Consider the following 25,036-nt stretch of genomic DNA (forward strand, 5'->3'; position numbering starts at 1 on the left):
CTGTGTCTTCTTCTTCTTCACTGTATATTACTTTCGTTTCCTCTTCTTTGGTTTTGGTTTTGTAAATAGTTAATAAATATCTGGTATTCCTTTACTTTGGTTTCTTCTTTCCCCCGATCGCTTTAGTCCCTTCTTTCGATTGAGTACCTGTGGCACGATTTGGCCAACGTGCAGAATCGGGTTAGTCAATTGCTCGCGGCTCGAATCGCGGATTGCTAAACCGCTCGGCAAATACCATCTTGTCCGTGGTTCGAGCGGTACTTGTCTCCCTGTTTTGCGGAGGGATTGGTAAAGGTATTCGGGAGAACACCTTGACCAATAACCCTGACCAATTTCACCCTGCAAAAGAGCGTTATAAGTACCAGGACTAGAGACGGCCAGCTTAGCTGGCCAAGGGGATTAACCCCCCCACCCCCCTTGCTAAGGGGAGTGCTGTCTCTTAGATCCATAACAATATGTTCCATGTGTCAGCTCTAACACGAGCCTGGCAGTTTTCCATAAAACAAATGTTCGTAGGTGTGAGCCCCAAATTGCCTGGCATCAGAATGCTCAAAATTCCCCACATAGTCATTTTCACAATGTTTATTGTCAAAATATATTTCAAATATGTTCATGACCTTTGTAATATGGTTCAGTTGGCAAAAAGAAAAACATTAAAATGTACATTTTTGGTTTAAAAAAATATAGTTTTCTTTATTCTCCAAATAAAACAGGATGTTAAATGCAATTCATAAGAAAATATTTGTTCTCTTTGGCATATTATTTCTCTTCCTCCTGCACTTTTCCACGAGAAAACAAATTTGAGAAAAAAATCAATATAATTTTAAAATCCCAATAATAGGCCAACCGAAGGTATCAAAAATTCTTAGCACAGGTGTGTTTTTTGTTCCAATGCATCTGGTTCACTCGCGAGACGACAGACTTGCATCCAGTTAATGCATACTCGCATTTTCCTGCAAGTACATAACGCAGCTCTGAGGCAAGGAGTTCCATTTCTTGTTCTGCCGGTACAAACCCTTCTGCAATCATCTCTTCCCAAAAGCAGTGACGAATGTGTTCACGACCCAGAAGACCAAATGGAATGAGAAGTGTGTTGGAATACAGTGGATGCTTTTGGGAAAGCCAGGAAGCAAGATGACCCTTTATAAGAATGTCAAGCTCCAGCGGCTGGAGTGAACAAAGCGAGGCATTACGCAAGACAAAGTCAGAAATAATATCATGACCAAGGCTACTAATGAGGATATATATGGCTGAGAGATGCTCAGGTGGTTGATTCGGTCCAGTCAGAATCTGCAACAGGTCCAGAACCTCTTCAGGTAGAGCCTCCACATCATCAAAGACAATTAGGGGAACCTTTTCTTCCTGTTCAGCCTTCTGTACTGCCTGTCAAGCAAAAACATTATGATTAACATGTGGCAAACAACCACAGACTTTATTGGGATGTAAAGTACAAAAACATAAAAACCAAGCATCTATTGGGATTAAGTCACAAACACAACCCTTGCATATCCATTCAAAATGCAGCCTGTTTTTAAAATTTCGCAGTACATAATAACAATTACATAAACTCGAATAAAAAGATAGAATAGTCAAAATCACACCCCATTATCAAGAGTCAAACACACACACGATATATGAACCAGCATTGGTCCATCTTGAGTGCTCATCTCTGCCCAACTTTGGTAATATTTCCCAAATGGTAATATTTCCACAAATTTTAAGACACACGCCACCAGAGGGCACTACTCCCATCATATATACACTACATGATCAAAAGTATGCGGACACCCCTTCTAATTAGTGGATTTGTCTGTTTCAGCCACACCCATTGTTGACAGGTATATATAATCAAGCACACAGCTATGCAAGTCAAACATTGGCAGTAGAATGGGCCATACTGAAGAGCTCAGTGACTTTCAACATGGCACCCTCATAGGATGCCACCTTTCCAACAAGTCAGTTCGTCAAATTTCTGCCCTGCTAGAGCTGCCCCGGTCAACTGTAAGTGCTGTTATTGTGAAGAGGAAACATTGAGGGGCAACAACAGCTCAGCCGCGAAGTGGTAAGCCACACAAGATCACAGAACGGGACCGCCGAGTGCTGAAGCGTGTAGCATGTAAAAATCGTCTGTCCTCGGTTGCAACACGCACCACCGAGTTCCAAACTGCCTCTGGAAGCAACATCAGCACAACTGTTTGTCGGGAGCTTCATTAAATGGGTTTCCATGGCCGAGCAGCCGCACACAAGCCTAAGATCACCATGGGCAATGCCAAGCATCGGCTGGAGTGGTGTAAAGCTCGCCGCCATTGGATTCTGTGGCAGTGGAAACGTGTTCTCTGAAGTGATGAATCACGCTTCACCATCTGGCAGTCCGACGGACGAATCTGGGTTTGGCGGATGCCGGGAGAACGCTACCTGCCCAAATGCATAATGCCAACTGTAAAGTTTGGTGGATGGGGAATAATGGTCCGGGGCTGTTTTCCATGGTTCAGCCTCGGCCACTTAGTACCAGTGAAGGGAAATGTTAACGTTACAGCATACAATGACATTCTAGACAATTGTGTGCTTCCAACGTTGTGGCAACAGTTTGGGGAAGGCCCTTTCCTGTTTCAGCATGACAATGGCCCCGTGCACAAAGCAAGGTCCATACAGAAATGGTTTGTCGAGATCGGTGTGGATGAACTTGACTGGCCTGCACAAAGCCCTGACCTCAACCCAATCGAACACCTTTGGGATGAATTGGAACGCCAACTGCGAGCCAGGCCTAATCGCACATCATCAGTGTCCTACCTCACTAATGCTCTTGAAGCTGAATGGAAGCAAATCTCCACAGCAAGGTTCCAACATCTAGTGGAAAGCCTTCCTCGAAGAGTGGAGGCTGTTATCGCAGCAAAGGGGGGGGGGGACCAACTTCATATTAATGCCCATGATTTTGGAATGAGATGTTCGGGTGTCCACATACTTTTGGTCATGTAGTGCGCGCGCGCGCGCACACACACACACACACACACACACACACACACACACACACACACACACACACACACACACACACACACACACACACACACACACACACACACACACACACACACACACACACAAGTTAAAAATGAAAGAAAGGAAAAGGACTCCTTTATAGATGGGTTCGGGGGCATGTTCCCCCAGGAAAAAAAATTGTAAAATTGATGTTCGCTTAAGTGACGAGGTTCTTGGGTTCGAGTCCCAGGTTGAGTCAGAAGTTTTAAATACTAGCCTTATGCAGGAATTCATTCCTGTTTACAAATATACAGTCACGTGAAAAAGTAAGTACACCCCATGTAAAGTTTTGACTTTTTCAACATATTTCAACATACAGCTATTTGATCTTCATTTCAACAATAGATAAAGGTGATATAATATAACAAATATCATGAAACATTTACATTTTGTAGTCCATTGTATAATTTAAATAAACATAAATGCAAATTTCACATGTGGAAAAAGTCAGTACACCCTTGGGTCTAATAGGTGGTATTGCCCCCTTTGGCAGAAACAACCTCAAGTAGGCGTTTCTTATAACTGTCTACCAGTCTCTGACATCGACTGGGAGAAATTTTTGCCCACTCCTCCATGCAGAATTCTTTCAGCTGTGCGATGTTTGAAGGGATTCTTGCATGCACAGCTCATTTCAAATCCCCCCACAACATCTCGATGGGATTTAGATCCGGGCTTTGACTTGGCCATTCCAGAACCCTCCATTTCTTTCTTTTCAGCCATTCCTTGGTGGATTTACTGGTACTAGGGCATGCCCGTACTATATCTATATCTAAAATTATATCCCCCCCTCTATTTACATGAAATGGTTTGGTCCATGAAATGTTTTGGTCCATTCGCAACGCCAAAGCGAACGGCGAACGCTTTACATGAAATGGTTTGGTCCATGAAATGTTTTGGTCCATTCGCAACGCCAAAGCGAACGGCGAACGGCTTGCGAGTACAGTGACAATCCCCCCGGGGTTTTAATTAGTTTTAAAACATCGTTTAACGCCAACATAGCGCCAACATAGTTTGCCGACGGGAAATAAATGAATACGCTCTCAAATGTGCCATCCGCGGCAGAGTGTGTTCGCCACGTTCGGCACACGCGATAGCTCGCTGCTCTCTGATTGGTTGAATCGTTTTTTGGACATAGCTCGGTAAGTAATTGTCCGATTAATATGAAACCTTGAAAAGGCACATCCTCGGGTCCCCAGCAATATACCTGGCAAGTTTCAAGTATATCGGACCCGTGGTTGTCGAGAAACAGCGGTCACAGACAAACAAACAAACGTACAAACAAACAAACGTACAAACAAACAAACACACAGAGATTACTGGAATTATAGATAGATGTTTAGGGTTATTGTCATGTTGCAAGGTGCACCTTCGGTTGAGCTTCAACTTGCCGACAGATGGCCTCACATTATCCTCAAGCACCCTCTGGTACAATGAAGAATTCATAGTGGATTCTATGATGGTGAGCTGCCCAGGCCCTGATGCAGCAAAGCTGCCCCAAACCATAATATTTCCACCACCATGCTTTACACTTGGTATCAGGTTCTTGTGGTCAAATGCTGTCTTTGGTTTTCGCCAAACATGTCTTCTGGTACTGTGGCCAAATAGCTCTACCTTTGACTCATCTGTCCACAGCACATTGTTACAGAAGTTCTGGTCTTTGCCTAGGTGTTCATTGGCAAACTTTAGTCTTGCCCTGATGTTCTTTCTGGAAAGCAAAAGTTTCCTCCTGTCACACTTCCCATGTAGATCAAATTTGTGCAGCCTCTTTCTAATGGGACACTCGTGCACTTTGACATCAACAGTGGCAAGAGCTACCTGTTGGTCCCGTGATGACATTCTGGGGTTCTTCGAGACTTCTTTCAGCATCATGCGGTCTGCTCTCGGGCTGAACTTGCTGGGCGGCCTGGCCTGAACAGGTTGGCAGTTGCTTGGAATCTTCTCCACTTGTAGATGATCTTCCGGACAGTCGAATGATTGATTTCAAATTGTTTGGAGATATTTTTAAATCCCCTCTCAGACTCGTAGGCATCTATAACCTTCTTTCTGAAGGCCTCAGAGAGCTCTTTTGATCTAGGCATGGTGACGCCGCACACTTCAACAACAAAGAGCAAACCAAACGAAATGTCTGAGGTTTAAATAAGACAGGTTCCTCCAAGATCCTCTCTAACGATGTTCTAATCATTTGCACCTGAGCTGGTGCACCTGATTCTAATTTTAGGTTTTTGAAGTAGTGATAAATGTAGGGGTGTACTTACTTTTTCCACATGCGAAATTTGCATTTATGTTTATTTACAGTCACGTGAAAAAGTAAGTACACCCCATGTAAAGTTGACTTTTTCAACATATTTCAACATACAGCTATTTGATCTCATTTCAACAATATTGATAGATAAAGGTGATATAATACAACAAATATCATGAAACATTTACATTTTGTCATCCATTGTATAATTTAAAAAACATAAATGCAAATTTTGCATGTGGAAAAAGTAAGTACACCCCTACATTTATCACTACTTCAAACACCTAAAATTAGAATCAGGTGCACCAGCTCAGGTGCAAATGATTAGAACATCGTTAGAGAGGATCATGGAGGAACCTGTCTTATTTAAACCTCAGACATTTAATTTGGTTTGCTCTTTGTTGTTGAAGTCTGCGGCGTCACCACGCCTAGATCAAAAGAGCTCTCTGAGGCTTTCAGAAAGAAGGTTATAGATGCCTATGAGTCTGGGAAGGGATTTAAAAAGATCTCCAAACAATTTGAAATCAATAATTTGACTGTCCGGAAGATCATCTACAAGTGGAGAAGATTCCAAACAACTGCCAACTTGTTCAGGCCAGGCCGCCCCAGCAAGTTCAGCTCGAGAGCAGACCGCAAGATGCTGAAAGAAGTCTCTAAGAACGCCAGAATGTTATCACGGGACCTACAGGTAGCTCTTGCCACAGTTGATGTCAAAGTGCACGAGTCTACCATTAGAAAGAGGCTGCACAAATTTGATCTACATGGGAGGTGTGCCAGGAGGAAACCTTTGCTGTCCAGAAAGAACATCAGGGCAAGACTAAAGTTTGCCAATGAACACCGAGGCAAAGACCAGCACTTCTGGAACAATGTGCTCTGGACAAATGAGTCAAAGGTAGAGCTATTTGGCCACAGTACCAGAAGACATGTTTGGCGAAAACCAAAGACAGCATTTGACCACAATAACCTGATACCAACTGTAAAGCATGGTGGTGGAAATATTATGGTTTGGGGCAGCTTTGTTGCATCAGGGCCTGGGCAGCTCACCATCATATAATCCACTATGAATTCTTCATTGTACCAGAGGGTGCTTGAGGATAATGTGAGGCCATCTGTCAGAAAGTTAAAGCTCAACCGAAGGTGGACCTTGCAACATGACAATGACCCTAAACATACCAGTAAATCCACCAAGGAATGGGTGAAAAGAAAGAAATGGAGGGTTCTGGAATGGCCAAGTCAAACCCTGGATCTAAATCCCATTGAAATGTTGTGGGGGGATTTGAAACGAGCTGTGCATGCAAGAAACCCCTCAAACCGCACAGCCGAAAGAATTCTGCATGGAGGAGTGGGAAAAAATTTCTCCCAGTCGATGTCAGAGACTGGTAGACAGTTATAAGAAACGCCTACTTGAGGTTGTTTCTGCCAAAGGGGGTATACCACCTATTAGAACCAAGGGTGTACTTACTTTTTCCACATGTGAAATTTGCATTTACGTTTATTTAAATTATACAATGGACTTCAAAATGTAAATGTTTCATGATATTTGTTATATTATATCACCTTTATCTATCAATATTGTTGAAATGAAGATCAAATAGCTGTATGTTGAAATATGTTGAAAAAGTCAAAACTTTACATGGGGTGTCCTTACTTTTTCACGCGACTGTATATATATATAAATATATATCTATATATATATATGTATATATATCTGTGCAGTGTCTGTCTTGTGTTGTGTTGTCTTGTCTCGTCACTGAACTACTTTCTCAAACTTTTGTGAAATCGTACCAAACTTCTGGTATGCACATATCTCTCCCGTCGGTATGTCCTAAGGGTATTATTTTTGAAAAATTTTCCAAATTCTTTTTTTTGGGGGACCTTTTGGGGGAAAAAAAATAAATTTCAACTTCAATTGTTTATAAAATGTGATATCGCGTATATTACAAATACATTTGTGCAAAATAATTGTTTGAATTATGATTGGTTTAAACCAGGACAAAACGGCAACTCGGGTACAGTCATTTATCTATATATATACACATCTGGGCATTGTCTGTGTTGTCACTTAAGGACTCCCTCAAACTTTTGATTCCGTGGTTGTGAAGCGTTTTTAATAACGTTGTGGTGTTTTTAAATCACATGGTGGTGAGGTGTTTTGAATTACGTGGTGGTGAGGTGTTTTGAATTACGTGGTGGTGAGGTGTTTTGAATTACATGGTGGTGAGGTGTTTTTAAATGACGTGGTGGTGAGGTGTTTTTAATTTCGTGGTGGTGAGGTGTTTTTATTACATGTTTTATGGCTGTGAGGTGTTTTAAATTACTTGGTGGTGGTGTTTTGAATTACTTGGTGGTGAGGCGTTTTGAATTACGTGGTGGTGAGGCGTTTTGAATTACGTGGTGGTGAGGTGTTTTGAATTACGTGGTGGTGAGGTGTAATCGTCCCAAACTTCCAGTCTGCACCTACCCCTCCCCTATGTATGTGCTGAGGGGTTCTTTCTTGAAAAAAAAAAAACATTCAACCTTTATCTTCAACCTAAATTGCCTATAAAAATGTAATATCACAAACACAACAAATACATTTGTGCAAAATAATTGTTTGTATTATGATTGGTGTAGATCATGACAACACAGCAACTCAGGTACGGTCATTATCCTCAGATAAAATAAGCCCGTTTCTCAGTATCGACGCTTGGTGAGGCGAGCGCAGCGCGCCGAGCCAAGCTAGTGTATATATATATATATATATATATATATATATATATATATATATATATATATATATATATATATATATATATATATATATGTATATATAGGGGGTGCCTGCCACCGCATCTCAGCTGCAACTTAAAGTTCTTATTAACTGGTCATGGTTACCTCAACATTGGTCAAGCATTCATTGGCTAAAATGAACGTACTTGTTTTACAATTGCTGTTATACGTGAAGCACAGCTGGCTCCATCATCAGGGCAATGGGACCTTGCAAACAGCTGAAAGACCAGGTGACGTCCAGCAACCACCTCAAAATGTTTTGCTATTAGTCTGCCCACAAAGCTTTTCCCAGTACCAGTTGGGCCATGCAGTGCTAGAACCACTGGGCAGTCATGTACATGCGTGCTCAGATACTGAGCCAGAGATTTCACAAGGAGTGCCAGGGCTGTGGGCTGGCCCAACACCTCTCGCCATAGAGTTTTTTCCAAGCCATCAATGTCATAACGAAGAAGGTTGTCATCCAAGTTCTCAATGGCATTAAACACCTGCACAAATAAAAAGGTGACAAAACTTCAGGAAAATAATACACAGAAGTAGAAACAAACTTGAGGAATACTGCAAAAAAAACACTAAATACTGTACAAAATTAAAATAAAAAATAAACCATGAAGTCACCTCCCTTGCTCCCAACCCACCACATTAAATGAAATAAAATACCTTCTATAAAAAATGTTTCAATAGGAGATAATAACACCAATAATAATACCGTGTTGGCCTGAGTACAAGACGGCTTTGAATATGAATATAAGAGGATCCTCACCAGAGTGTTGAGTGCAAAAAAATTGTTTTGCCAAAATATTGTTTTGTGCAGTCGCGATTAAAATACGACCATACTGCTACTTTAGGCAATCAATTATCTGCACAGCATTTTTTTTCTCTTGGTTTCTTGAAAGAATTTGAAGAAAGAAAAGGTAGGGTAAATTAAAACTTCCAGTAATTTCAAATAAGCTAAATTTGTATTCGAAGATCCCAAAAAACAAAATACTGTAATTGAAATTTCTCAAAACGTTTATTCTTGTTTGCACAAATCTTCCGGCTCACTTCCACCTTCTCTCAGTATCTTCGAAATCCATTCTGCCTGCCTCTTCCCATGAAATGTTATCTTCTGTGCCATCCACCAAATTCGAAATAATACACTTCTCAAACCCTTTTACAATGGTTTCTGGTGTGATAGCATTCCAGGATTCAATAATGCGAGACAGAGACAGAGAGAGACAGAGATTTGATCCAAACTGCACTCATTTTATTTCTGGAATGAAATTATGTTATGCTGAAACGCTCTGTTTTTCACTATAGTCACTCGGTTGCACTCAGTAATACTATAGTTTTCTACAGCAGTACAGTTTTTTGTTTCTTCAGCTGTTCTTGTAATCATCATCTTCAAATTTGCATGGTAACTTTTTCACAAACCATTACTTACCTATCCTTTTTTGAACGACTTTTTTCCATTGGATCCATAACGAGCACAAAGTAATGTACCAGAAAACAATGCACATCAATCACATAAGGAGCAGCATGCTTCCGTGAAGAGAATAAAAAAGGAAAAAGGAAGGGGAAAAAAAACCAAAAGGTCAAAAAAAAAAAAGAAGATTCTTTTTTATTATTATATGAAAATAAGACGAGCTGCATTTTTGAAGATGAAGTTTTTGAAGATCAGATTAAAGATAACAGTTAAAAAAATATATATATATATATATATATAAATAACCATCGTATATTTGGGCAAATACAGTAATAAAAAGGGTGTTCAAAAGCTCCTTAAAACAAAATAGAATGAGTAAAGACCTGGAAGGCAAGAATGAGCAGCAAAAATAACAACAGGTAATTTGCTGCGCTGCTGCCTTGGGTCGGATCTTTACGACTGGTGCCTTCAGGATAAAGCACACGCTTTTTCCGATTTCGAACAGAGCGGCAGCGTCGTTTGAGCCCATTTTCCACAGGCACATCAAAAGTAAAAGCAGTTGAAGTAGAGCGATAAGTCTGAGATCGAATCCTCAGTCTTGGTGATATCTGGCAAAAAACATGAAGTGGGAGCAGCCGGTGAGGGAAAATTTATTAATTTATTTTCTACACAGTTGCAATAAACAAGCGAAAGCTATTTACCACAACTGATCTCCATACTAATTGGATAGGAAGCTCCAAACTGATTGGAACAAGCAATTATTGTGAAGCCAAGCGGTGGGCATTTGTTACCCCCAAAAAGTGATGCTACTCTTGAAACAAATGCCCTGAATGCAGAGCTTAGGTTACATGAAAGCTAATGCTTTACACTTGGACTTTACACTCTTCATCCTGTGATTTTTGCAGTATCCTGAATATATATATATATATATATTTATACATATACAGTACATTCAGAAAGTATTCAGACCCCTTCACTTTTTTCACATTTTGTTATGTTGCAGCCTTATGCTGAAATTGTTTAAATTCATTTTTTCCCTCATCAATCTACACTCAATACCCCATAATGACAAAGAGAAAGCAGGACTTCAGAAAGTTTTGCAAATTTATTAAAAAGAAAAAACTGAAATATCACATTGACATAAGTATTCATACCCTTTGCTATGACACTTGAAATTTAGCTCAGGTGCCTCCCATTTCTATTGATCATCTTTGAGATGTTTCTGCACCTTGATTAGAGTCCACCTGTGATAAATTTAATTGATTGGACATTATTTGGAAAGGCACACGCCTGTCTTTGGTATTCGCAATCGGTAATGATAATCGCATATTGTTAATGTTATTACAAAACAATATTAATAATAATGATATGTCCCACTTCCCCAAGGCGTTTTTCATGCAGTGATAACGTGTATAAATAGCTTGTAGTTATAATGACGTTTCTGTGGGAACAACGGCTTCTACAACAACAACAACAACAACAACAACAACAACAACAACAGGCATTTTAAGGCCATTTCCCCTGCTAGAGCGGGGGTTAGCCTTGCGGTCCCCATGACAATCTTCTCCATTTTGCCCTATTTTCTGCATCTCCTCGTTAACCCCCTTGCCCACATTTCTTCTTCCACCATCTTTAGCCAAGTCTTTCTCGGTCTTCCCCATCCTCTACTTCCTTCTACATTCATTTCCATCACTCTTCTCAACCAGTCACTTTCATCCTTCCTCAACACATGACCAAACCAAAAAAACAACAGCTTCTACAGGAAGTAAAAAATATTATACACCACAAACACGTATGCTTAGCTTTTTAAACAGTCGGTGATGCTCTTTATAAACACTAAATGAAGAAATTTGGAGGAATCCCAACATCCATGAAGCAAGCTTTACTTCCAGAACTGAGTGAAGATCTACTGTACTCTATATAACCCGCTTGCCAAGCCAGCCGTCCCTTAATGGTTTTGAATGGAGTGCTTGCTCAAATTCTTAAACCACTTGGCAATCTCTTCACAAGAAACTTGGTAAATGAACACACACCCAATGTTCTTGAGACCCGCCCATAGATCGATTGTAATCTATATACCCCAAAGAGGAATAACCAACCCTTCCTGCTCCTCCCGGAGACTGCGGGTGTACTAATATATATATATATATATATATATATATATATATATATATATATATATATATATATATATATATATATATATATATAGATAGATATACGTAGTGTGTTCAAAAAGTATCCGACCTTTATTTTTCGTGCGTAAAAAAAAAAGAAGCTAGGGAGGCGTTGATTGGTGCACGTATGTAGGCGATCCTAATGCGCACGTGTGAATTTTTTCCCACCTGCAGAAGCTGTCAGTCGACGGCAGCCCGCCGATGAGTGAGGACATGTAAGTGAGCGCCGTCGGATTTTCGTTTTTGACAAAATGACGGAAAAACTTGAACGCTACTGCATCAAATTTTGTGTTTTTTGACCTCGGGGATGTTGGATGCTTCCATTGTGATGACTGCAACTTGGTTTCTGGGTCGTACCCATAAACCCAGGACTCATCGCCAGTGATCACTGTGTTGAGGAAGCTGGGATCGCTGTTCAGTCTCCAGCATGTCCTGTGCGATCTCCAAACGGAGTTGCTTCTGCTCAATCGTTAGCAGCTTTGGTACGAACTTCGCTGAGATTCTCCTGAAGCCCAAATCCTCCTTCATAATGGAATGAACGGTGTTGAATCTTGCGGATCGTTTCCACTTGGGAATCGCCAAGCTTTACACAAAATTTGATGCAGTAGCTTCCGTAGGGCTTCCGAATTTCAAACAAAAAATAATCTGAAAAAAACCAACACAGATTAAATTCTCATACATTAAGGAACAAACACTAAAAATTTGAGAAAAATATTACAATAAATAAATAATTTCTAAATATTTTAAAATAGGGAGTTACTTTTCAATCACCCTGTATATATATATATATATATATATATATATATATATATATATATATATATATATATATATATTATAGCTACGGTTTTGAGATTGGCACATATTTGTCATTAAAGGTTAAAGGGTTGCCCCCCATAGTTAGTTCACGAGCAACACGTAGGCCACCTTAGAGTATTAGTTATGTCATAGTATGTGTAAGTATAGACCATTTCCACTAGTAATATCTGCGTTGTGTAAAGACATGAGTTTAGGTCCTTTCATTTTTGCGCCACCCTCCAATTCCACCTATGGGCATAATTGATCCCGCGCCCCATTTGGCTGATCCCTCAGTTTGTTACGTTTTGGCTACCCGCAGCATTTGTTACGCTTTGGCTGCCAGCAGCATTCGCTGCCCTTTGTTCGCTCGCTTGTCGAGTAACACGAGGTAGGCCTGAGAGGGAGGAGCGCGGGGTCGGGGTGGGGCGGCGTCAAGGCAGCGCGTCAGAGGCGATGACGGTGAGGGCCACCAGCCAACCAGGGCTCTAAGGGCATGGCGTGATAGGGCGTGGTAAGGCGCATCTGGTGAGTGCTAGAAGGTTCGCGGGGCGTGCCTATAAAAGTCTTGGCACAAAAGCCCTTGAACAGGACTTATGCACGAGAGAAGAGGACTTGCACGAGAGGGAGGACTTGCACGAGAGGGAGGACTTGCACGAGAGGAAGGACGAGCGCTGGGAGGACTTGTGTCAAAGGACTTGGTGGAAGGCACTTGCTTGAAGGACTTGAAGAGGGCTGGTTGGGAGCGCATTGTGAGCCCTTCGAGGCTTAGCGCTTCGAGGCTATTGAACTGTATTCGCCTATTACGTACGCGGCCACAGCCAAACCAGCCGATAGCGAATGACCCAGCCACGCGAGTAAACGCGGCAATAGCCACCAGTGAATTACCGCCAGCCGCGCCAGAGCCGCCCCTACCATTCGCCCCGTAATAACCCAGCGCGTCCAAATGGCACGTCACAAGCTCCTGCCTGCTACGGGATCCATCTTCGCAGTACAAGCTGGGGACCGGAGAGAGCTGACCCTCCGTGGACGTGCCCTCCATCCCTGGACGTGCTGACCTTCATCTGTAATCCCCGTGTGAGTGTGTGTGAAACGGGCCCGTAGTCTCTGGGATATTAAGTATAAGACTGCTTAAGGACTGCCCTGTGTCTCTGCTCTCATCATTGTGAATAGTGTAAATAAACTTGTTCTTCCTTTCCAATTCGATCGCCTCTGTGATTTCGCCATTGACTAAGCATGGTACGAATAAGACCACTAGAATCGGGTTCACCATCTAAACGGCTCGGATCACGTGTTCGCTACCGCTCGGCGCATCCACCAACACATGTGATTCATGCGAGGCTTATCTCCTCGTTTCAGGGCAGCACGAGTAATTAAGTAATAGTGAATTCGGCCTAAAACCCTATTTCGTGCTGTCCAGAAAGGACGTCATAGGCCTCGGGTCGCGCCTGGTCAGTCAAAGACAAGGGGACTAATCCCCCCTTGGTAAAGGGGAGAAGGCCGGCGGCAGATCTGCAACAATATATATATATTGTTGCGGATGCCGGGTTCGTCGACGTACTAAGGGGGGGGGGGGGGGGGAGAGGAAGATTATGCACCATTTCCCCAAGAACTCCGATTCCACTGAGGCCGCCGATGGCGAGCAATTCCGACCGCCAATCTCCCAGTCACGCGCCGAAGGGTGTTGGTCAAATATTCCCAAATACCTTCAAGACACGTGACTGGAGAAACCGGGGATCGAACCCTCGCTTTCACACACCTTACGGATGCCGAGCGGATTTGCACGGTGTGGAAAGCGGCGTTACCTCACGTGATTTATGGACCTGATTCCAGCCAAATTCGGTCTCGGATGATGCTAGGCCAATGGAGAAAAGACGTATCCAAACAGGTTGGAAAGTAACCAAATATACAGCCTTTTATTTTGAAGGCACAGAGAAACAGAGACGAAGATTCAATCTTATCAATCCTTACCTATCATAAACCCCACAGGCGCCTTCACACTCACACACGCAGGGGAAAAGACACTGGTTATTCTCGTACCGATCGATGTAAGTGCCGGGATTGCCTCCAAAGTGGCCACGTGGTCTGGTGTAGTTTGCAGTGCGATCCTCGATCCGCACGTGCAGCCTGGACGAGGTCAGGTCCGAAGGACGAACTCCAGCACAGTTAGATGAGCTTCAGGTGAGTCGCGGGAGAAGCCAACGCTTGCAGGTCAGCCGGATCAGAGCGAGAGATCGGCAAAGAGCGATGGGTGTGGTGCGTCGACGCAACAAGCACGAGAGGAGTGTTGGCGAAGGACAACGGCAAAAGCACTGTGGTCGGCGAGGCAGAGTCCAAGAGGGGTGTGGTCCACGAGGCGAAAATGCAAGAGATGTCTCGTCGGTGAGGCAAAATCCAAGAGCAGTGTCCTCGGCGATGCAAAAAGCAAGAGGTTGAAAATGCGCTGGACGTGGATTTTATCAGACCCGCCCACGCCTTCAAAATGCTCCACAGCCTCCCATTGGCTGAGATTTGTCGCATGTTGGCCTTCAATCCTTCCTTCTCCCAGGAAGGTTTCAGTTTTCCTTCCCCCTTTCATTCGGGGAGATTTCCCACCCCCCTCGGTCGCGTGGGCCTGTTCTTTTGGCCACGCCTTCCTGCTCATTAGAAATGGCTTCCCTCAACCACACGGAGGTTTGAAATCCTGTCTAACTTCAATGCATATTGGTTTTGATTACTACACAATGGGAAAGAGCTAATCTTTACATTCAATAAGAAATAACTAACTACTGCAGGCTACATGTTGTCGTGCAATAAACTATAGGGTGTTTGCCTTCATGGCAAAACTGCAACAATAAATATATATATATATATATATATATACATATATATATATACATACATATATATACATACATATGTGTATATATATATATATATATATATATATATATATATATATATATATATATATATATATATATATATGGGAGCATATGCTGGATCAGCACGTCGCTGCATCCTTGGACTCCTCCTCAGCACCATCCCGACACACACCACTGTGTGTGTGCTATGGAATGAGGTGTTTTTACGGTGGCGGGTTGCAAATCCTGCCACCAACCTCCTTGAGAGAGGACCCAGTACTCTGGTAATCATTTCGCCGACCTCTGACAGGCTGAGTCAACTCCACCTGGTATTAATTCAACAGCTGAACGGGATTCAAACTTAGGACCTTAGGATCCCAAGATCCTGCTTATAATTGTGACTTAATTGAATGTCTTGTATTGTGTAATTGTATAAAGCGCGAAAGAGTGATCAATGCAAAAATGGTGAGACATTCCACAGGTGAGTGAAAACTAAAATGTCACGTCGTGTTCATTCTCACCAATGTGAATCGATGTAGGGGATTTAGCCTTGACCTATTGTCACAAACAAATGTGGATTCCCCAGCTGTTGGATTGAACCAAGCAATAATCAAGATAAGTAGATCGCCAACACAAGAAAACCAATTTGTGAAAACCAACAAAAAGACCAGAATTGACCACTGTATTTTTTATTAAGGCTAGAGCAATTGTTATTGTCATGTCCAGCTGTCATGTGAAAAATATGTGAAGAAGACTTACTTTGTGTGTCGGTAGTTTGCCACAGGGTGATGACATGCGTCCAGTGCAATGGTCTCTATCCATTGCCGCTGGTTCACATACAGCGAAGAGAGAGCCGAGTGCATAAGTCTCTCCTGCTGTCAGTTCACAACCTCTGTATCACCAAGACTCCTGTAGTGCCTCCTTGTGGTGACACACGGAAACTAGGCACCTATTGGACATAGGCTAATCTACAGGGGATCTCGGAGGAGCCTCGGCCCCAAGAGATGTGACGTAAAGACTCACCAGTGTGTGGATATGCCCTGGTGTCCCATCATCCAGGTCCCAGCTATGAGTTAAATAGAACTCACTGCCTTGTGAGTCGGGCTTCGGTGTGTCCAAGGCTAAGGGAGCCAAAACCCCACAGAAAAGTTACGGTGGAGTGGAGCCCCATTAGGCGGATGGTGATCCATTTAAGCAAGCACCTTCAGGCAGCTCCTACAACCAGACAGGCTCCAGACAAAGGGACTTCCGACATTCCTCTTGATTCAGCCTGCGAGGTCGAGAGGGGGGCTCAGATACTGGGCAAGTATGAGCCCCCAAAACATGCCCAGGCTATGCAGCCACATACACACATACATACCACACACAATTAAACACACACATACACACGCACACCAAAAACCAAATTGAGAGGACACTTCATCCTTACTTTGATAAATATCACCTGGTGTTGGCCTAATGGTCAGGGTGGCGGGCTCGGGATCCGAAGGTCCTGAGTTTGAATCCCGCTGAATTAACGCCATGTGGGGTTGACTCAGCCTGTCATCTTTCCGAGGTCGGCAAAATGAGTACCAGATAACTGGTTATACCAAATAACCATATACCAGATATACCATATATACAGACTTGGCATTTAATATGGAATTTTTTTTTTCTCGACTTGGGTTTACTTTCTGAACTCAGTATATCAATCTGGTGAGTTTATTTTACCCTTCGGTGATGTCTTTGTTGAAAGAACAATGTCACTGATTGTCTTTCGCAGCAAGATGTCAATAACAGGATTATATCACAGGTGGCGTGACAAAATGTAAGGACAGGTACATTTGACGATTGGCTTCACAATCGGGTATATAAGGGTTGTTGCGTTCTGTATTAGTGGAAAACAACTGCTGCACGTCTACAAAAGTTATTGCCGCTTTCTCTGGAGATTGTCCGTCAACTTGACAATGCTGTTTGTCATGGAGTGGTGGCTTTACGAAATTCTGGCATGAAACAGCGTGCTAATGCTCAGCAGTATGGCATCACTCAAGGTCAAGTGTCAAAGATCCTGAAACTAAATGCTCAGAGGGGTGTCCCTACTCCAATACCGAGGCCAGGACGTCCACGCAGAACCACAAGGAGAGATGATCGCCAGCTGCACCGGTTAGTCTGCAATGGCCGTACAAAGTCAGCTAATCGGCTTAAGGCTGAGTGGCAGCAACTGACAAATGTGCCTGTATCCAGAAGGCTAGTCAACCAACGACTGGTTCAAGCAGGCTATCAAGCCAGGCATCCCCTGAGAAAGCCACGCCTGACCAGACAACACAGCCAGCGCCGATTGAAGTGGGCCAGAGAGCACCGTCAATGGCAGCCAGGACACTGGAATCACGTCACCTTCAGTGACGAGTCTAGATTTCTGGTCTATCGTCAAGATGGCTGTGTCCGAGTGCGCAGACAGGTGAATGAAGCCCACAACGAAGATTGTATAGTGCCAAGAGTCCAAGCTGGAGGTGGTGGGGTGACCGTTTGGGCTGCTTTTCATGCAGGGGGCAAAACTGACCTGGTTGTTCTGAATGGAAACCTGAACCAGTTCAAGTACAGGGTCATTCTGGAAGAAACATTGCTTCCATTTGCTTGTGCAGCCTTTCGAGGAAACTTTGTCTTCCAAGATGACAATGCACGGCCTCATCGTGCTCGCATGATCCAACACTTTCTTGCTGACCGTGGTGTAGAGCATATGGAGTGGCCTGCCATGTCCCCGGATATGAATCCGATAGAGAACTTGTGGGCAGAATTAACGCGTCAAATCGACCCCTTGGACCAGCAGCCGACCTCTGTGCGTGAATTGCAGCAGACTATTGTCACTGCATGGCAAGCGATTCCTGTCCAGACCTTGGCAAATCTCGTGAACAGCATGCCTCGACATGTACGTGCTCTCCTGAATGCTCGTGGGGGTTACATGAAGTACTGAACTGTAATTTTACTGTCCGTAATCCCAGTCATAATTTAGCTTTTGTTTTTGTTGAAATTTTTTTTGGTTAATGTGCAAAATAAAGAGATACTTCTGGAAAACGTACAGAAGTTTAACACAGTACTGTCCGTGAATTGAGTTCGATATCAGTTTACATCACTTTCAAGGATCAATTTATTTGCTTCGAAATGTCAAATGTGGTTTTTGTTTCTTTTAAAGTTCACATTAACAAAATCTAGAATAATTTCCACATAATTCCAATGAACTTTTGGTTCTCAGTCATCTTGAAAAGTAAGTTCACCCCCACAAAAAAATATTTCATATTAAATGCCAAGTCTGTATATAATACCAGATACCATAGATATACCATGTGGATCCCAGATAACTGGTTATAGAGAGGCATTGCATCAATGGCAGACGCGCCCAATGGAAATGATGTCACCAGCAGCCGGGTAGCTGCAAAGTGGTGGGTGGCCGGGATCCACCCACCACTTTGATAAGTGAGCCACCACTTTGATAAGTGAAGGAACCACCCAACACAGGTGGTAGAAGTCTACAGGTTATATGTCTAGCTCGATTGGCGTAGAGCAAAGGCACCAAGGGTTACCACCGACGGTGGGAAGGACCATCGCATCCTATTGGTCAGTGACCACCCACCTCAAACTGGGCAGCCCCCAGCCAGTAAGGTACTGTCCCACCAACGTCTAACTTCGCCTCTGGGTGGGGATTAGGGATCTTTTTCCTGATGAACAGATGGTAAGAGTGGACCCAGCAAACAAAAAGAAAATTATCCAGCTTGGAACCTGGAACGTCAGGACTATGTGTCCTGGCATAAATGAAGAAGACTTACTTTCACCATCAAATGTACATGAAACAGCAGTGATAGTGAGCTTAACGAGCTTAACATTGTCGTTGCTGCTCTTCAGGAGTCAAGATTGGCTGACAGGGGATCCATTCAGGAGACCAACTACACTTTTTACTGGCATGGCAAGAGTGCAGATCACCATCAACATGGTGTAAGCTTTGCAGTCAGTAACAGAATGATGAGTTGGTCATGGTACGGTTAGTAACATTACCCTATGACCATCCCAGGAAAATTTGTGAAAGATGCTACTTTACTCACAATTTCTAAGGAGATAGGTCTTTTTGCTTGCAGAACGAGAACCAAACCCCAAGATTCCTTTGTAGTAATAAATCTGCACTGCGACCATACATAGCACTAACAAACTTTCATACACGAACAAAAAAAAATCTTTCCACTTTTGTAAATACATGTACAGTACACATCCTAGTTTGCATCTTCAAATATATCATTGCTGAAACAACATATGAAGCTAAATACAATATCACGTTTTCTTTTCAGGTTGAATCACTGGAAAATTCACAACTACACCGTGCTTGTAATATGCATGAAACAAGCCTCACATTTTTGTGGTACATGCACTGTACAAGTATTGAAAGAGTGTGACATGAGGTATGTCTTGAATGCATGCAGAGTTGTTCTTTAATGATCACGTACTCCTGACATTATGAATGTATGACTATAAATAAGAGCATCAAATACAGGCTCTTTCCTTAAATTTGAACAGAAAATTTGAAGTGTCCACAACTGTTGGCAAATTCTGGCAGATCCAACTTGGAAATCATTTTGTCCTTCATGTAGAAGTTAAGCTTGGTGTTGGCTTAGCGGTTAGGGTGCCGGCTTGGGATCCTAGGATCCTGGGTTTGAATCCCGGTCGATCGCTGAATTAAAGCCAGGGGGGTTGACTCAGCCTGTCATCCTTCCGAGGTCGGCTAATCGAGTACCAGTTCACTGGTAATTCCGTGTGTGTCACAAGAGGCGACTAACAGGGTTGGCGGCAGGAAGGGCATCCGGCCATAAAACATTCCTTCAAAAGGAGGACCACGGTGCCCAAAAAAGGCCAACCCCTGCTCTGTGGGGAAAAATGGCCTCTAAAGGCGGGTCTTCATGTAGAAGTTAATTATCGACCTAATAATAAAGACAGTAACGCAAAAATAAAGTTCATTTAGTTGTAACACTTAACAAAACAATCTGGAGTCCAAGTTTCCGTACAGAAGGTGCCACGTGGACGTGGTGCAGGAGATCGTTATTTTTAACCCTTTCATTCTGAAAGGTTAATCCCCCCCATTGAAAGAATCACAAGACAGTGGCAGCTCCTTCATCAAGCGAACAACAGCCCAAACGCTCCTAAATGAAACCAATCATCATTCGTTAAGCTGGGGATACCTGTATACAATGTTGTCTAAATTACACCTTTGATTAATTTAATTATATTTTGTGCAACATTAAATTGTCACGAAGACGCAAAATAATGCGTTACTTCACTCTCGTCCAACTTACCCAACTTTTTGTCACCAGATGAAAGTTGTTGAAACAATGATAGTGCTGACTTATTAGATATAGATGCGGTACATGTGAAGAATGCGCTTACACAGTTGCATTATGGGTAAATAATTGGCTCACACTGCCCTCTCTTTGTCTTTAATTATACATTGGTTAGTAAAGTTATAGCTTTGTTAGTAAAGCTACAGATTGGTTCGTAACCTTACAGGTTTTGACAGATTCTGTACTCCACATGTTACAATGTTCATCTTACTATAATTCACCAAATGTCCGTTTGAAGGTACCGCAAAAACGACCGAACCGATTGCAACGATATTTTGGGTGGGTATTCCTGGGACCTCCTGGAATAAAATAGGCTATATTGTTTTTCAAATTTTTCCCAATTTTCCAGTTTTTCCAAACACGATGGATTAATATTTACGAATATTAAGAGTGCAAATGTGGGCAAAATGCAAAAGAGTGGGCAGAAGAGTGGGCAGAGTGGGCAAAATGGAGAAGATTGTCATGGGGGCCGCAAGGCTAACCCCCGCTCTTGCAGGGAAAATGGCCTTTAAAATGCGTGTTGTATTAAGAGTGATGTGGCTTTTATTGAAATTCTACAAATACTGTTTCGATTTTGATGAGAATTACGAACCTGCCGCGAATGCGGAAGTGGAAAGATGACGGCAATGAGCGGGTTTGATAATATCCAAATGCAACCGTCATTCAATCGTAATGTTTAATCGTTAAACGTTAATCGGTTTCATCGTTTTGTTAAAGTATCAATTGATGATTGGAATTGAGTGAATACAATTACGATTTTGAATTCGTAATTGTATTCACCCAACCGTACGGAACTTCATATCAGGATTTAAATATTTGTTTATGTCACGAATGTTGTTAAAAGTTTATTTTTTATATTAATGTTATTTCATTTGTGATTGGAGTTATGCTGTTTGGAATGAAAAAAGAGAAATCGAGTTCAAGTGAATGACAGAATGCCATGATGGTTTCTACTTTCTAAACGTGAATTCGCGGATCGCCATATGCAAATTCGCCATTGACTGAGTATGGAACAAACGTACCCATTTGTTTGCAAACGGGTATGTTTTTCATGGAAGTCCTTCACGAACTTGCTGTCCATGTCTGACGTGCGACTGAAGGTGCTACAGGAATGTGGAATTCATTGGTTTCATGCTTTAGCATTTGCCGTTTCTGCATTGTCTGTTTGCTTCTGGCCTCCCACCCATGTGTAGCACGGGTACCTCACAAGTGATTCTAATTTCCTTATTTGAACTCAGGATTGTATAAGAAAAGGAAAAGTCCAGCAATAAAATTTCTAAACAAATGCTTTCTATTCAGGTAAAAACAAGTTGTCGTTTTCGTGAGTAACTTCGTTAGTAATGACTTGATCTCTGATCATCAATTTGGATTCAGACCAGGCCACTCGACTCTGGACATGCTGCTTCTGCTGTCTCAACAATGAATGGAGGCCCTCAATGCCAAACAGGAAATTAGAGCAGTCTCCCTTGACATATTTTGTGCCTTCGATACGGTCTGGCACCCTGCACTGCTCACCAAACTCTCCTTTTATGGTATCCATCGTAACCTACATGCATGGCTTGCGAACTTCCTTTCCTGTCGTAGTCAACATGTGGCTCTAAATGGAATTCTCTCATCTCTTCTTCCTGTTCAGGCTGGAGTTCCCCAAGGCAGTGTTCTGGGCCCTGTGCATTTTCTAGTCTTCATTAATGATCTCTCCAACTCTCTGGAAAATCCTCTCTATCTCTTTGCTGATGACTCCACTATCTGCCGCTCCATTCCTCATCCGTCAGATCGGCAGTCTGCAGCCTTCTCACTCTCTGCAGACCTGGATAAAAATCACAGACTGGTCAAACACGTGGAACATGTCTTTCAATCCTGACAAATCTCACACTCTTACAATGTCTCTCTGAAAAGACCGACTGGACAACCCTCCCATCGACTTTCTCAACAATCCCCCCCGAAGAAGTTTTGTCGCTCAAGCTTTTGGGTCTCACCATCTGCCAGGATATTTCCTGGGAAAACCACATTTCCAAGCTGAACTCCAAAGCCTGTCGCCAACTGGGCATCCTCCGTCATGCAAAGTCCTTCCTTGGCACACCTGAGCTCCTCACCACATACAAGGCTTTCATCCGCAGCTCAATGGAATACTGCTCTCCCCTCTGGGCCGGTGATCCTACCTCACACCTCGCTCGTCTTCACACTGTTGAAACCAAAGCTTTCAGAATCATTGGAAACTCCCGCGATGAAGCCAACTCCGAGGGCCTTTCACTCTCTCACCGCAGGCAGGTAGGTGATTTTTCTGTCTTCTACCGACTCCTCTCCGGCCCTGCTCCTTCTGTGCTCTGCCCCCCCCCCCCCCTCCCCTCCTCCCCAAATATGGCTGCAGGATGCACAAGATCTGCCAGCAACCCTCTCCTGGCACGGAGCTCACTGTGCAATAGTAATAAAGAGGTAAAAAGGTATTGAGCTCACTGAGCAATAGTAATACTGGATTTGTAATAGTAATACTGAGGTAAAAGGGTACGGAGCTTACCGTATAATACTGATGTAAAATAGAACAGAGCATACTGTGTAATACCAAGGTAAAAGTGTACAAAGCTTACCTTACTGTGTAATACTGACCCAAAAGGATAAAGAACGTACCACATAACACCGAGGTAAAATGGGTGCAGAGCTGGCTGTATAATAACGAGGTAAAAGGGTACAGAGATTACTGTTTCATACTGAGAAAAAGGTCAAGCGTGTACCATGTAATACTGTGGTAAAAGAGTACAGAGTGTACTATTTAATCCTGAGGTAAAAAGGTACAGAGCTTGCTGTATAATAGAGGTAAAAGGGTAAAGAGCTTACTGTTTCATATTGAGAAAAAGGTCAAGCATGTACCATGTAATACTGTGGTAAAAGAGTACAGTGTACTACTTAATCCTGAGGTAAAAGGGTACAGAGCTTACCTTACTGTGTAATACTGAGGTAAAAGGGTACACAGCTCACTATGCAATACTGAGATAAAAGGGTATCGAGATTACCCTGTACCGAGGTAAAAAGGTACTGAGCTTACCTTACTGTGTAATACTGAGGTAAAAGGGTACACAGCTCACTATGTAATACTGTGGTAAAAGGGTACCGAGATTACCCTGTACCGAGGTAAAAAGGTACTGACCTTACTGTGGAATACTGAAGTAAAAGGGTGCAGAGCATACCATGTAATAATAATATTGTAGGTAAAAAGGTACCCAGCTTAACTTTTAATTTTGAGGTAAAACGTTACTGAGCTTACTGTGGAATAGTAATACTGAGGTAAAAAGGTACTCGGTTTACCTTAACGTGTAATATTCAGTTAAAAGAGTGCTGGCGATAGCTCGCCTAACCTTAGCGATGTAAACCGCGGGATTCTTAAAGTTAACCACTTAATGCCGGCAGACAGGACACCGAGTGTACCGTCCATCCGAGGGACGGCACACACATCGACCAGGTGAAGCACCAGGATGGCAGTTTATACCTGGGTCGGGAATATAACTCAGGCAGACAACTAAGATAACCTCTGTAGCATCCTGTCGGACTACCCCGTGTTAGTGAAGAGACCATTGAACACCTCACGCTGGAGCGCCTGCTTCTTGTAACGTTGGCGGATTCTCTCAGCCACACGGAGCTGCAAGGCGAGGGAGGCCACGCTGGGTTTGATCTTGACCGGTGGTGACTCCATGCGACAGGTCCGGCAGTTCCTGCACCATGACATCGATAGATCAATCATATAATATACTATAGCCAATCAATTCCACGTCGAGCCGCCCACCTGGCCTTACCTTTATGGATCGGAAAATGACCATAAACCGGTTTAAGTCTCAACCACAACAAAACACAACTTCGGAATAAAATTTAAAAAATACAACTTCCGACTTCAAGCAACGCCCTGTCCCAAGATTATTATTTTTACCAAAATTATTTCATCTTTTTTTTTTTTTACTTCACCATTTAATACATTTAAGACTAAGAGAGTAAAGTAAAGTCACGGACACAAAATACTGTTTCATTTTACTCAAACAAGACAAATAAACGTACGAAGAAGCAAGGCAGACATAATATTAATAAAAATGTGTCATTTCCACAATTCCACTACCACACCGTGTGCTGATTTTCTTAACGAATTAACATTATAACGTTTGATCTCAGTCCTCAGATACAAAACATGTACAAAAACCAATGCCGCAAGAACCGCGTCTTCATATGTATAAATCAACACGACGCGTTTGAAAAGGGAAAAACCAGCGCCGCTTGCATGCTATGACACCAATACACCAAGCGAATGGTCTAGGAGGTTTGGCCGCTTACATTATGGAGGAACTACCGACCGATGAGAGTCCGTTTGCTGATGAGGCCACGCGGCGGCCATATTGGGAATCCCACTAACCGAAAGTTCCATCGTAAACATC

At 42.8% G+C, this 25,036-nt stretch overlaps 1 protein-coding gene across 3 annotated transcripts; it reads right to left on the reverse strand.

Moving 5' to 3' along the window:
• Positions 1–567: 567 nt before the first annotated feature.
• TOR4A (torsin family 4 member A) lies at positions 568–24,733 on the reverse strand. 3 transcript variants are annotated; one of them, XM_078774701.1, is made up of 5 exons: positions 24,666–24,733; positions 24,199–24,328; positions 9,836–10,060; positions 8,197–8,535; positions 568–1,383 (listed from the first exon to the last, which is right to left on the reverse strand). In XM_078774701.1, exons 2-5 carry the CDS (start codon positions 24,307–24,309, stop codon positions 856–858), a joined length of 1,203 nt encoding a protein of 400 aa, XP_078630827.1. In that variant the 5' UTR covers positions 24,310–24,328; positions 24,666–24,733; the 3' UTR covers positions 568–855. The 3 variants fall into 3 exon arrangements, with proteins under 3 accessions (XP_078630827.1, XP_067965995.2, XP_067965996.2); XM_068109894.2 differs by lacking the exon at positions 24,666–24,733 and adding an exon at positions 24,410–24,528; XM_068109895.2 differs by lacking the exon at positions 24,666–24,733 and adding an exon at positions 24,410–24,523 and having other exon boundaries at positions 24,189–24,328.
• Between the last annotated feature and the right edge of the window lie 303 nt (positions 24,734–25,036).

This window comes from Myxine glutinosa, chromosome 3 (assembly GCF_964187855.1).
Source record: "Myxine glutinosa chromosome 3, kmMyxGlut1.1, whole genome shotgun sequence".
In the NCBI taxonomy this organism is placed as follows: domain Eukaryota; kingdom Metazoa; phylum Chordata; class Myxini; order Myxiniformes; family Myxinidae; genus Myxine; species Myxine glutinosa.

Bases quoted from the DNA above. Each gene is read 5' to 3' on its own strand.
- TOR4A (XM_078774701.1), bottom strand. From the start codon at position 24,309: ATGGAGTCACCACCGGTCAAGATCAAACCCAGCGTGGCCTCCCTCGCC. The intron at 8,536-9,835 runs GTCTTTACTCAT...TTATTTGTGCAG, and splicing joins TGCTCATTCTTGCCTTCCAG to GTGTTTAATGCCATTGAGAA. The intron at 1,384-8,196 runs GTACGTTCATTT...TTTGCTTGACAG, and splicing joins TAACAGCAATTGTAAAACAA to GCAGTACAGAAGGCTGAACA.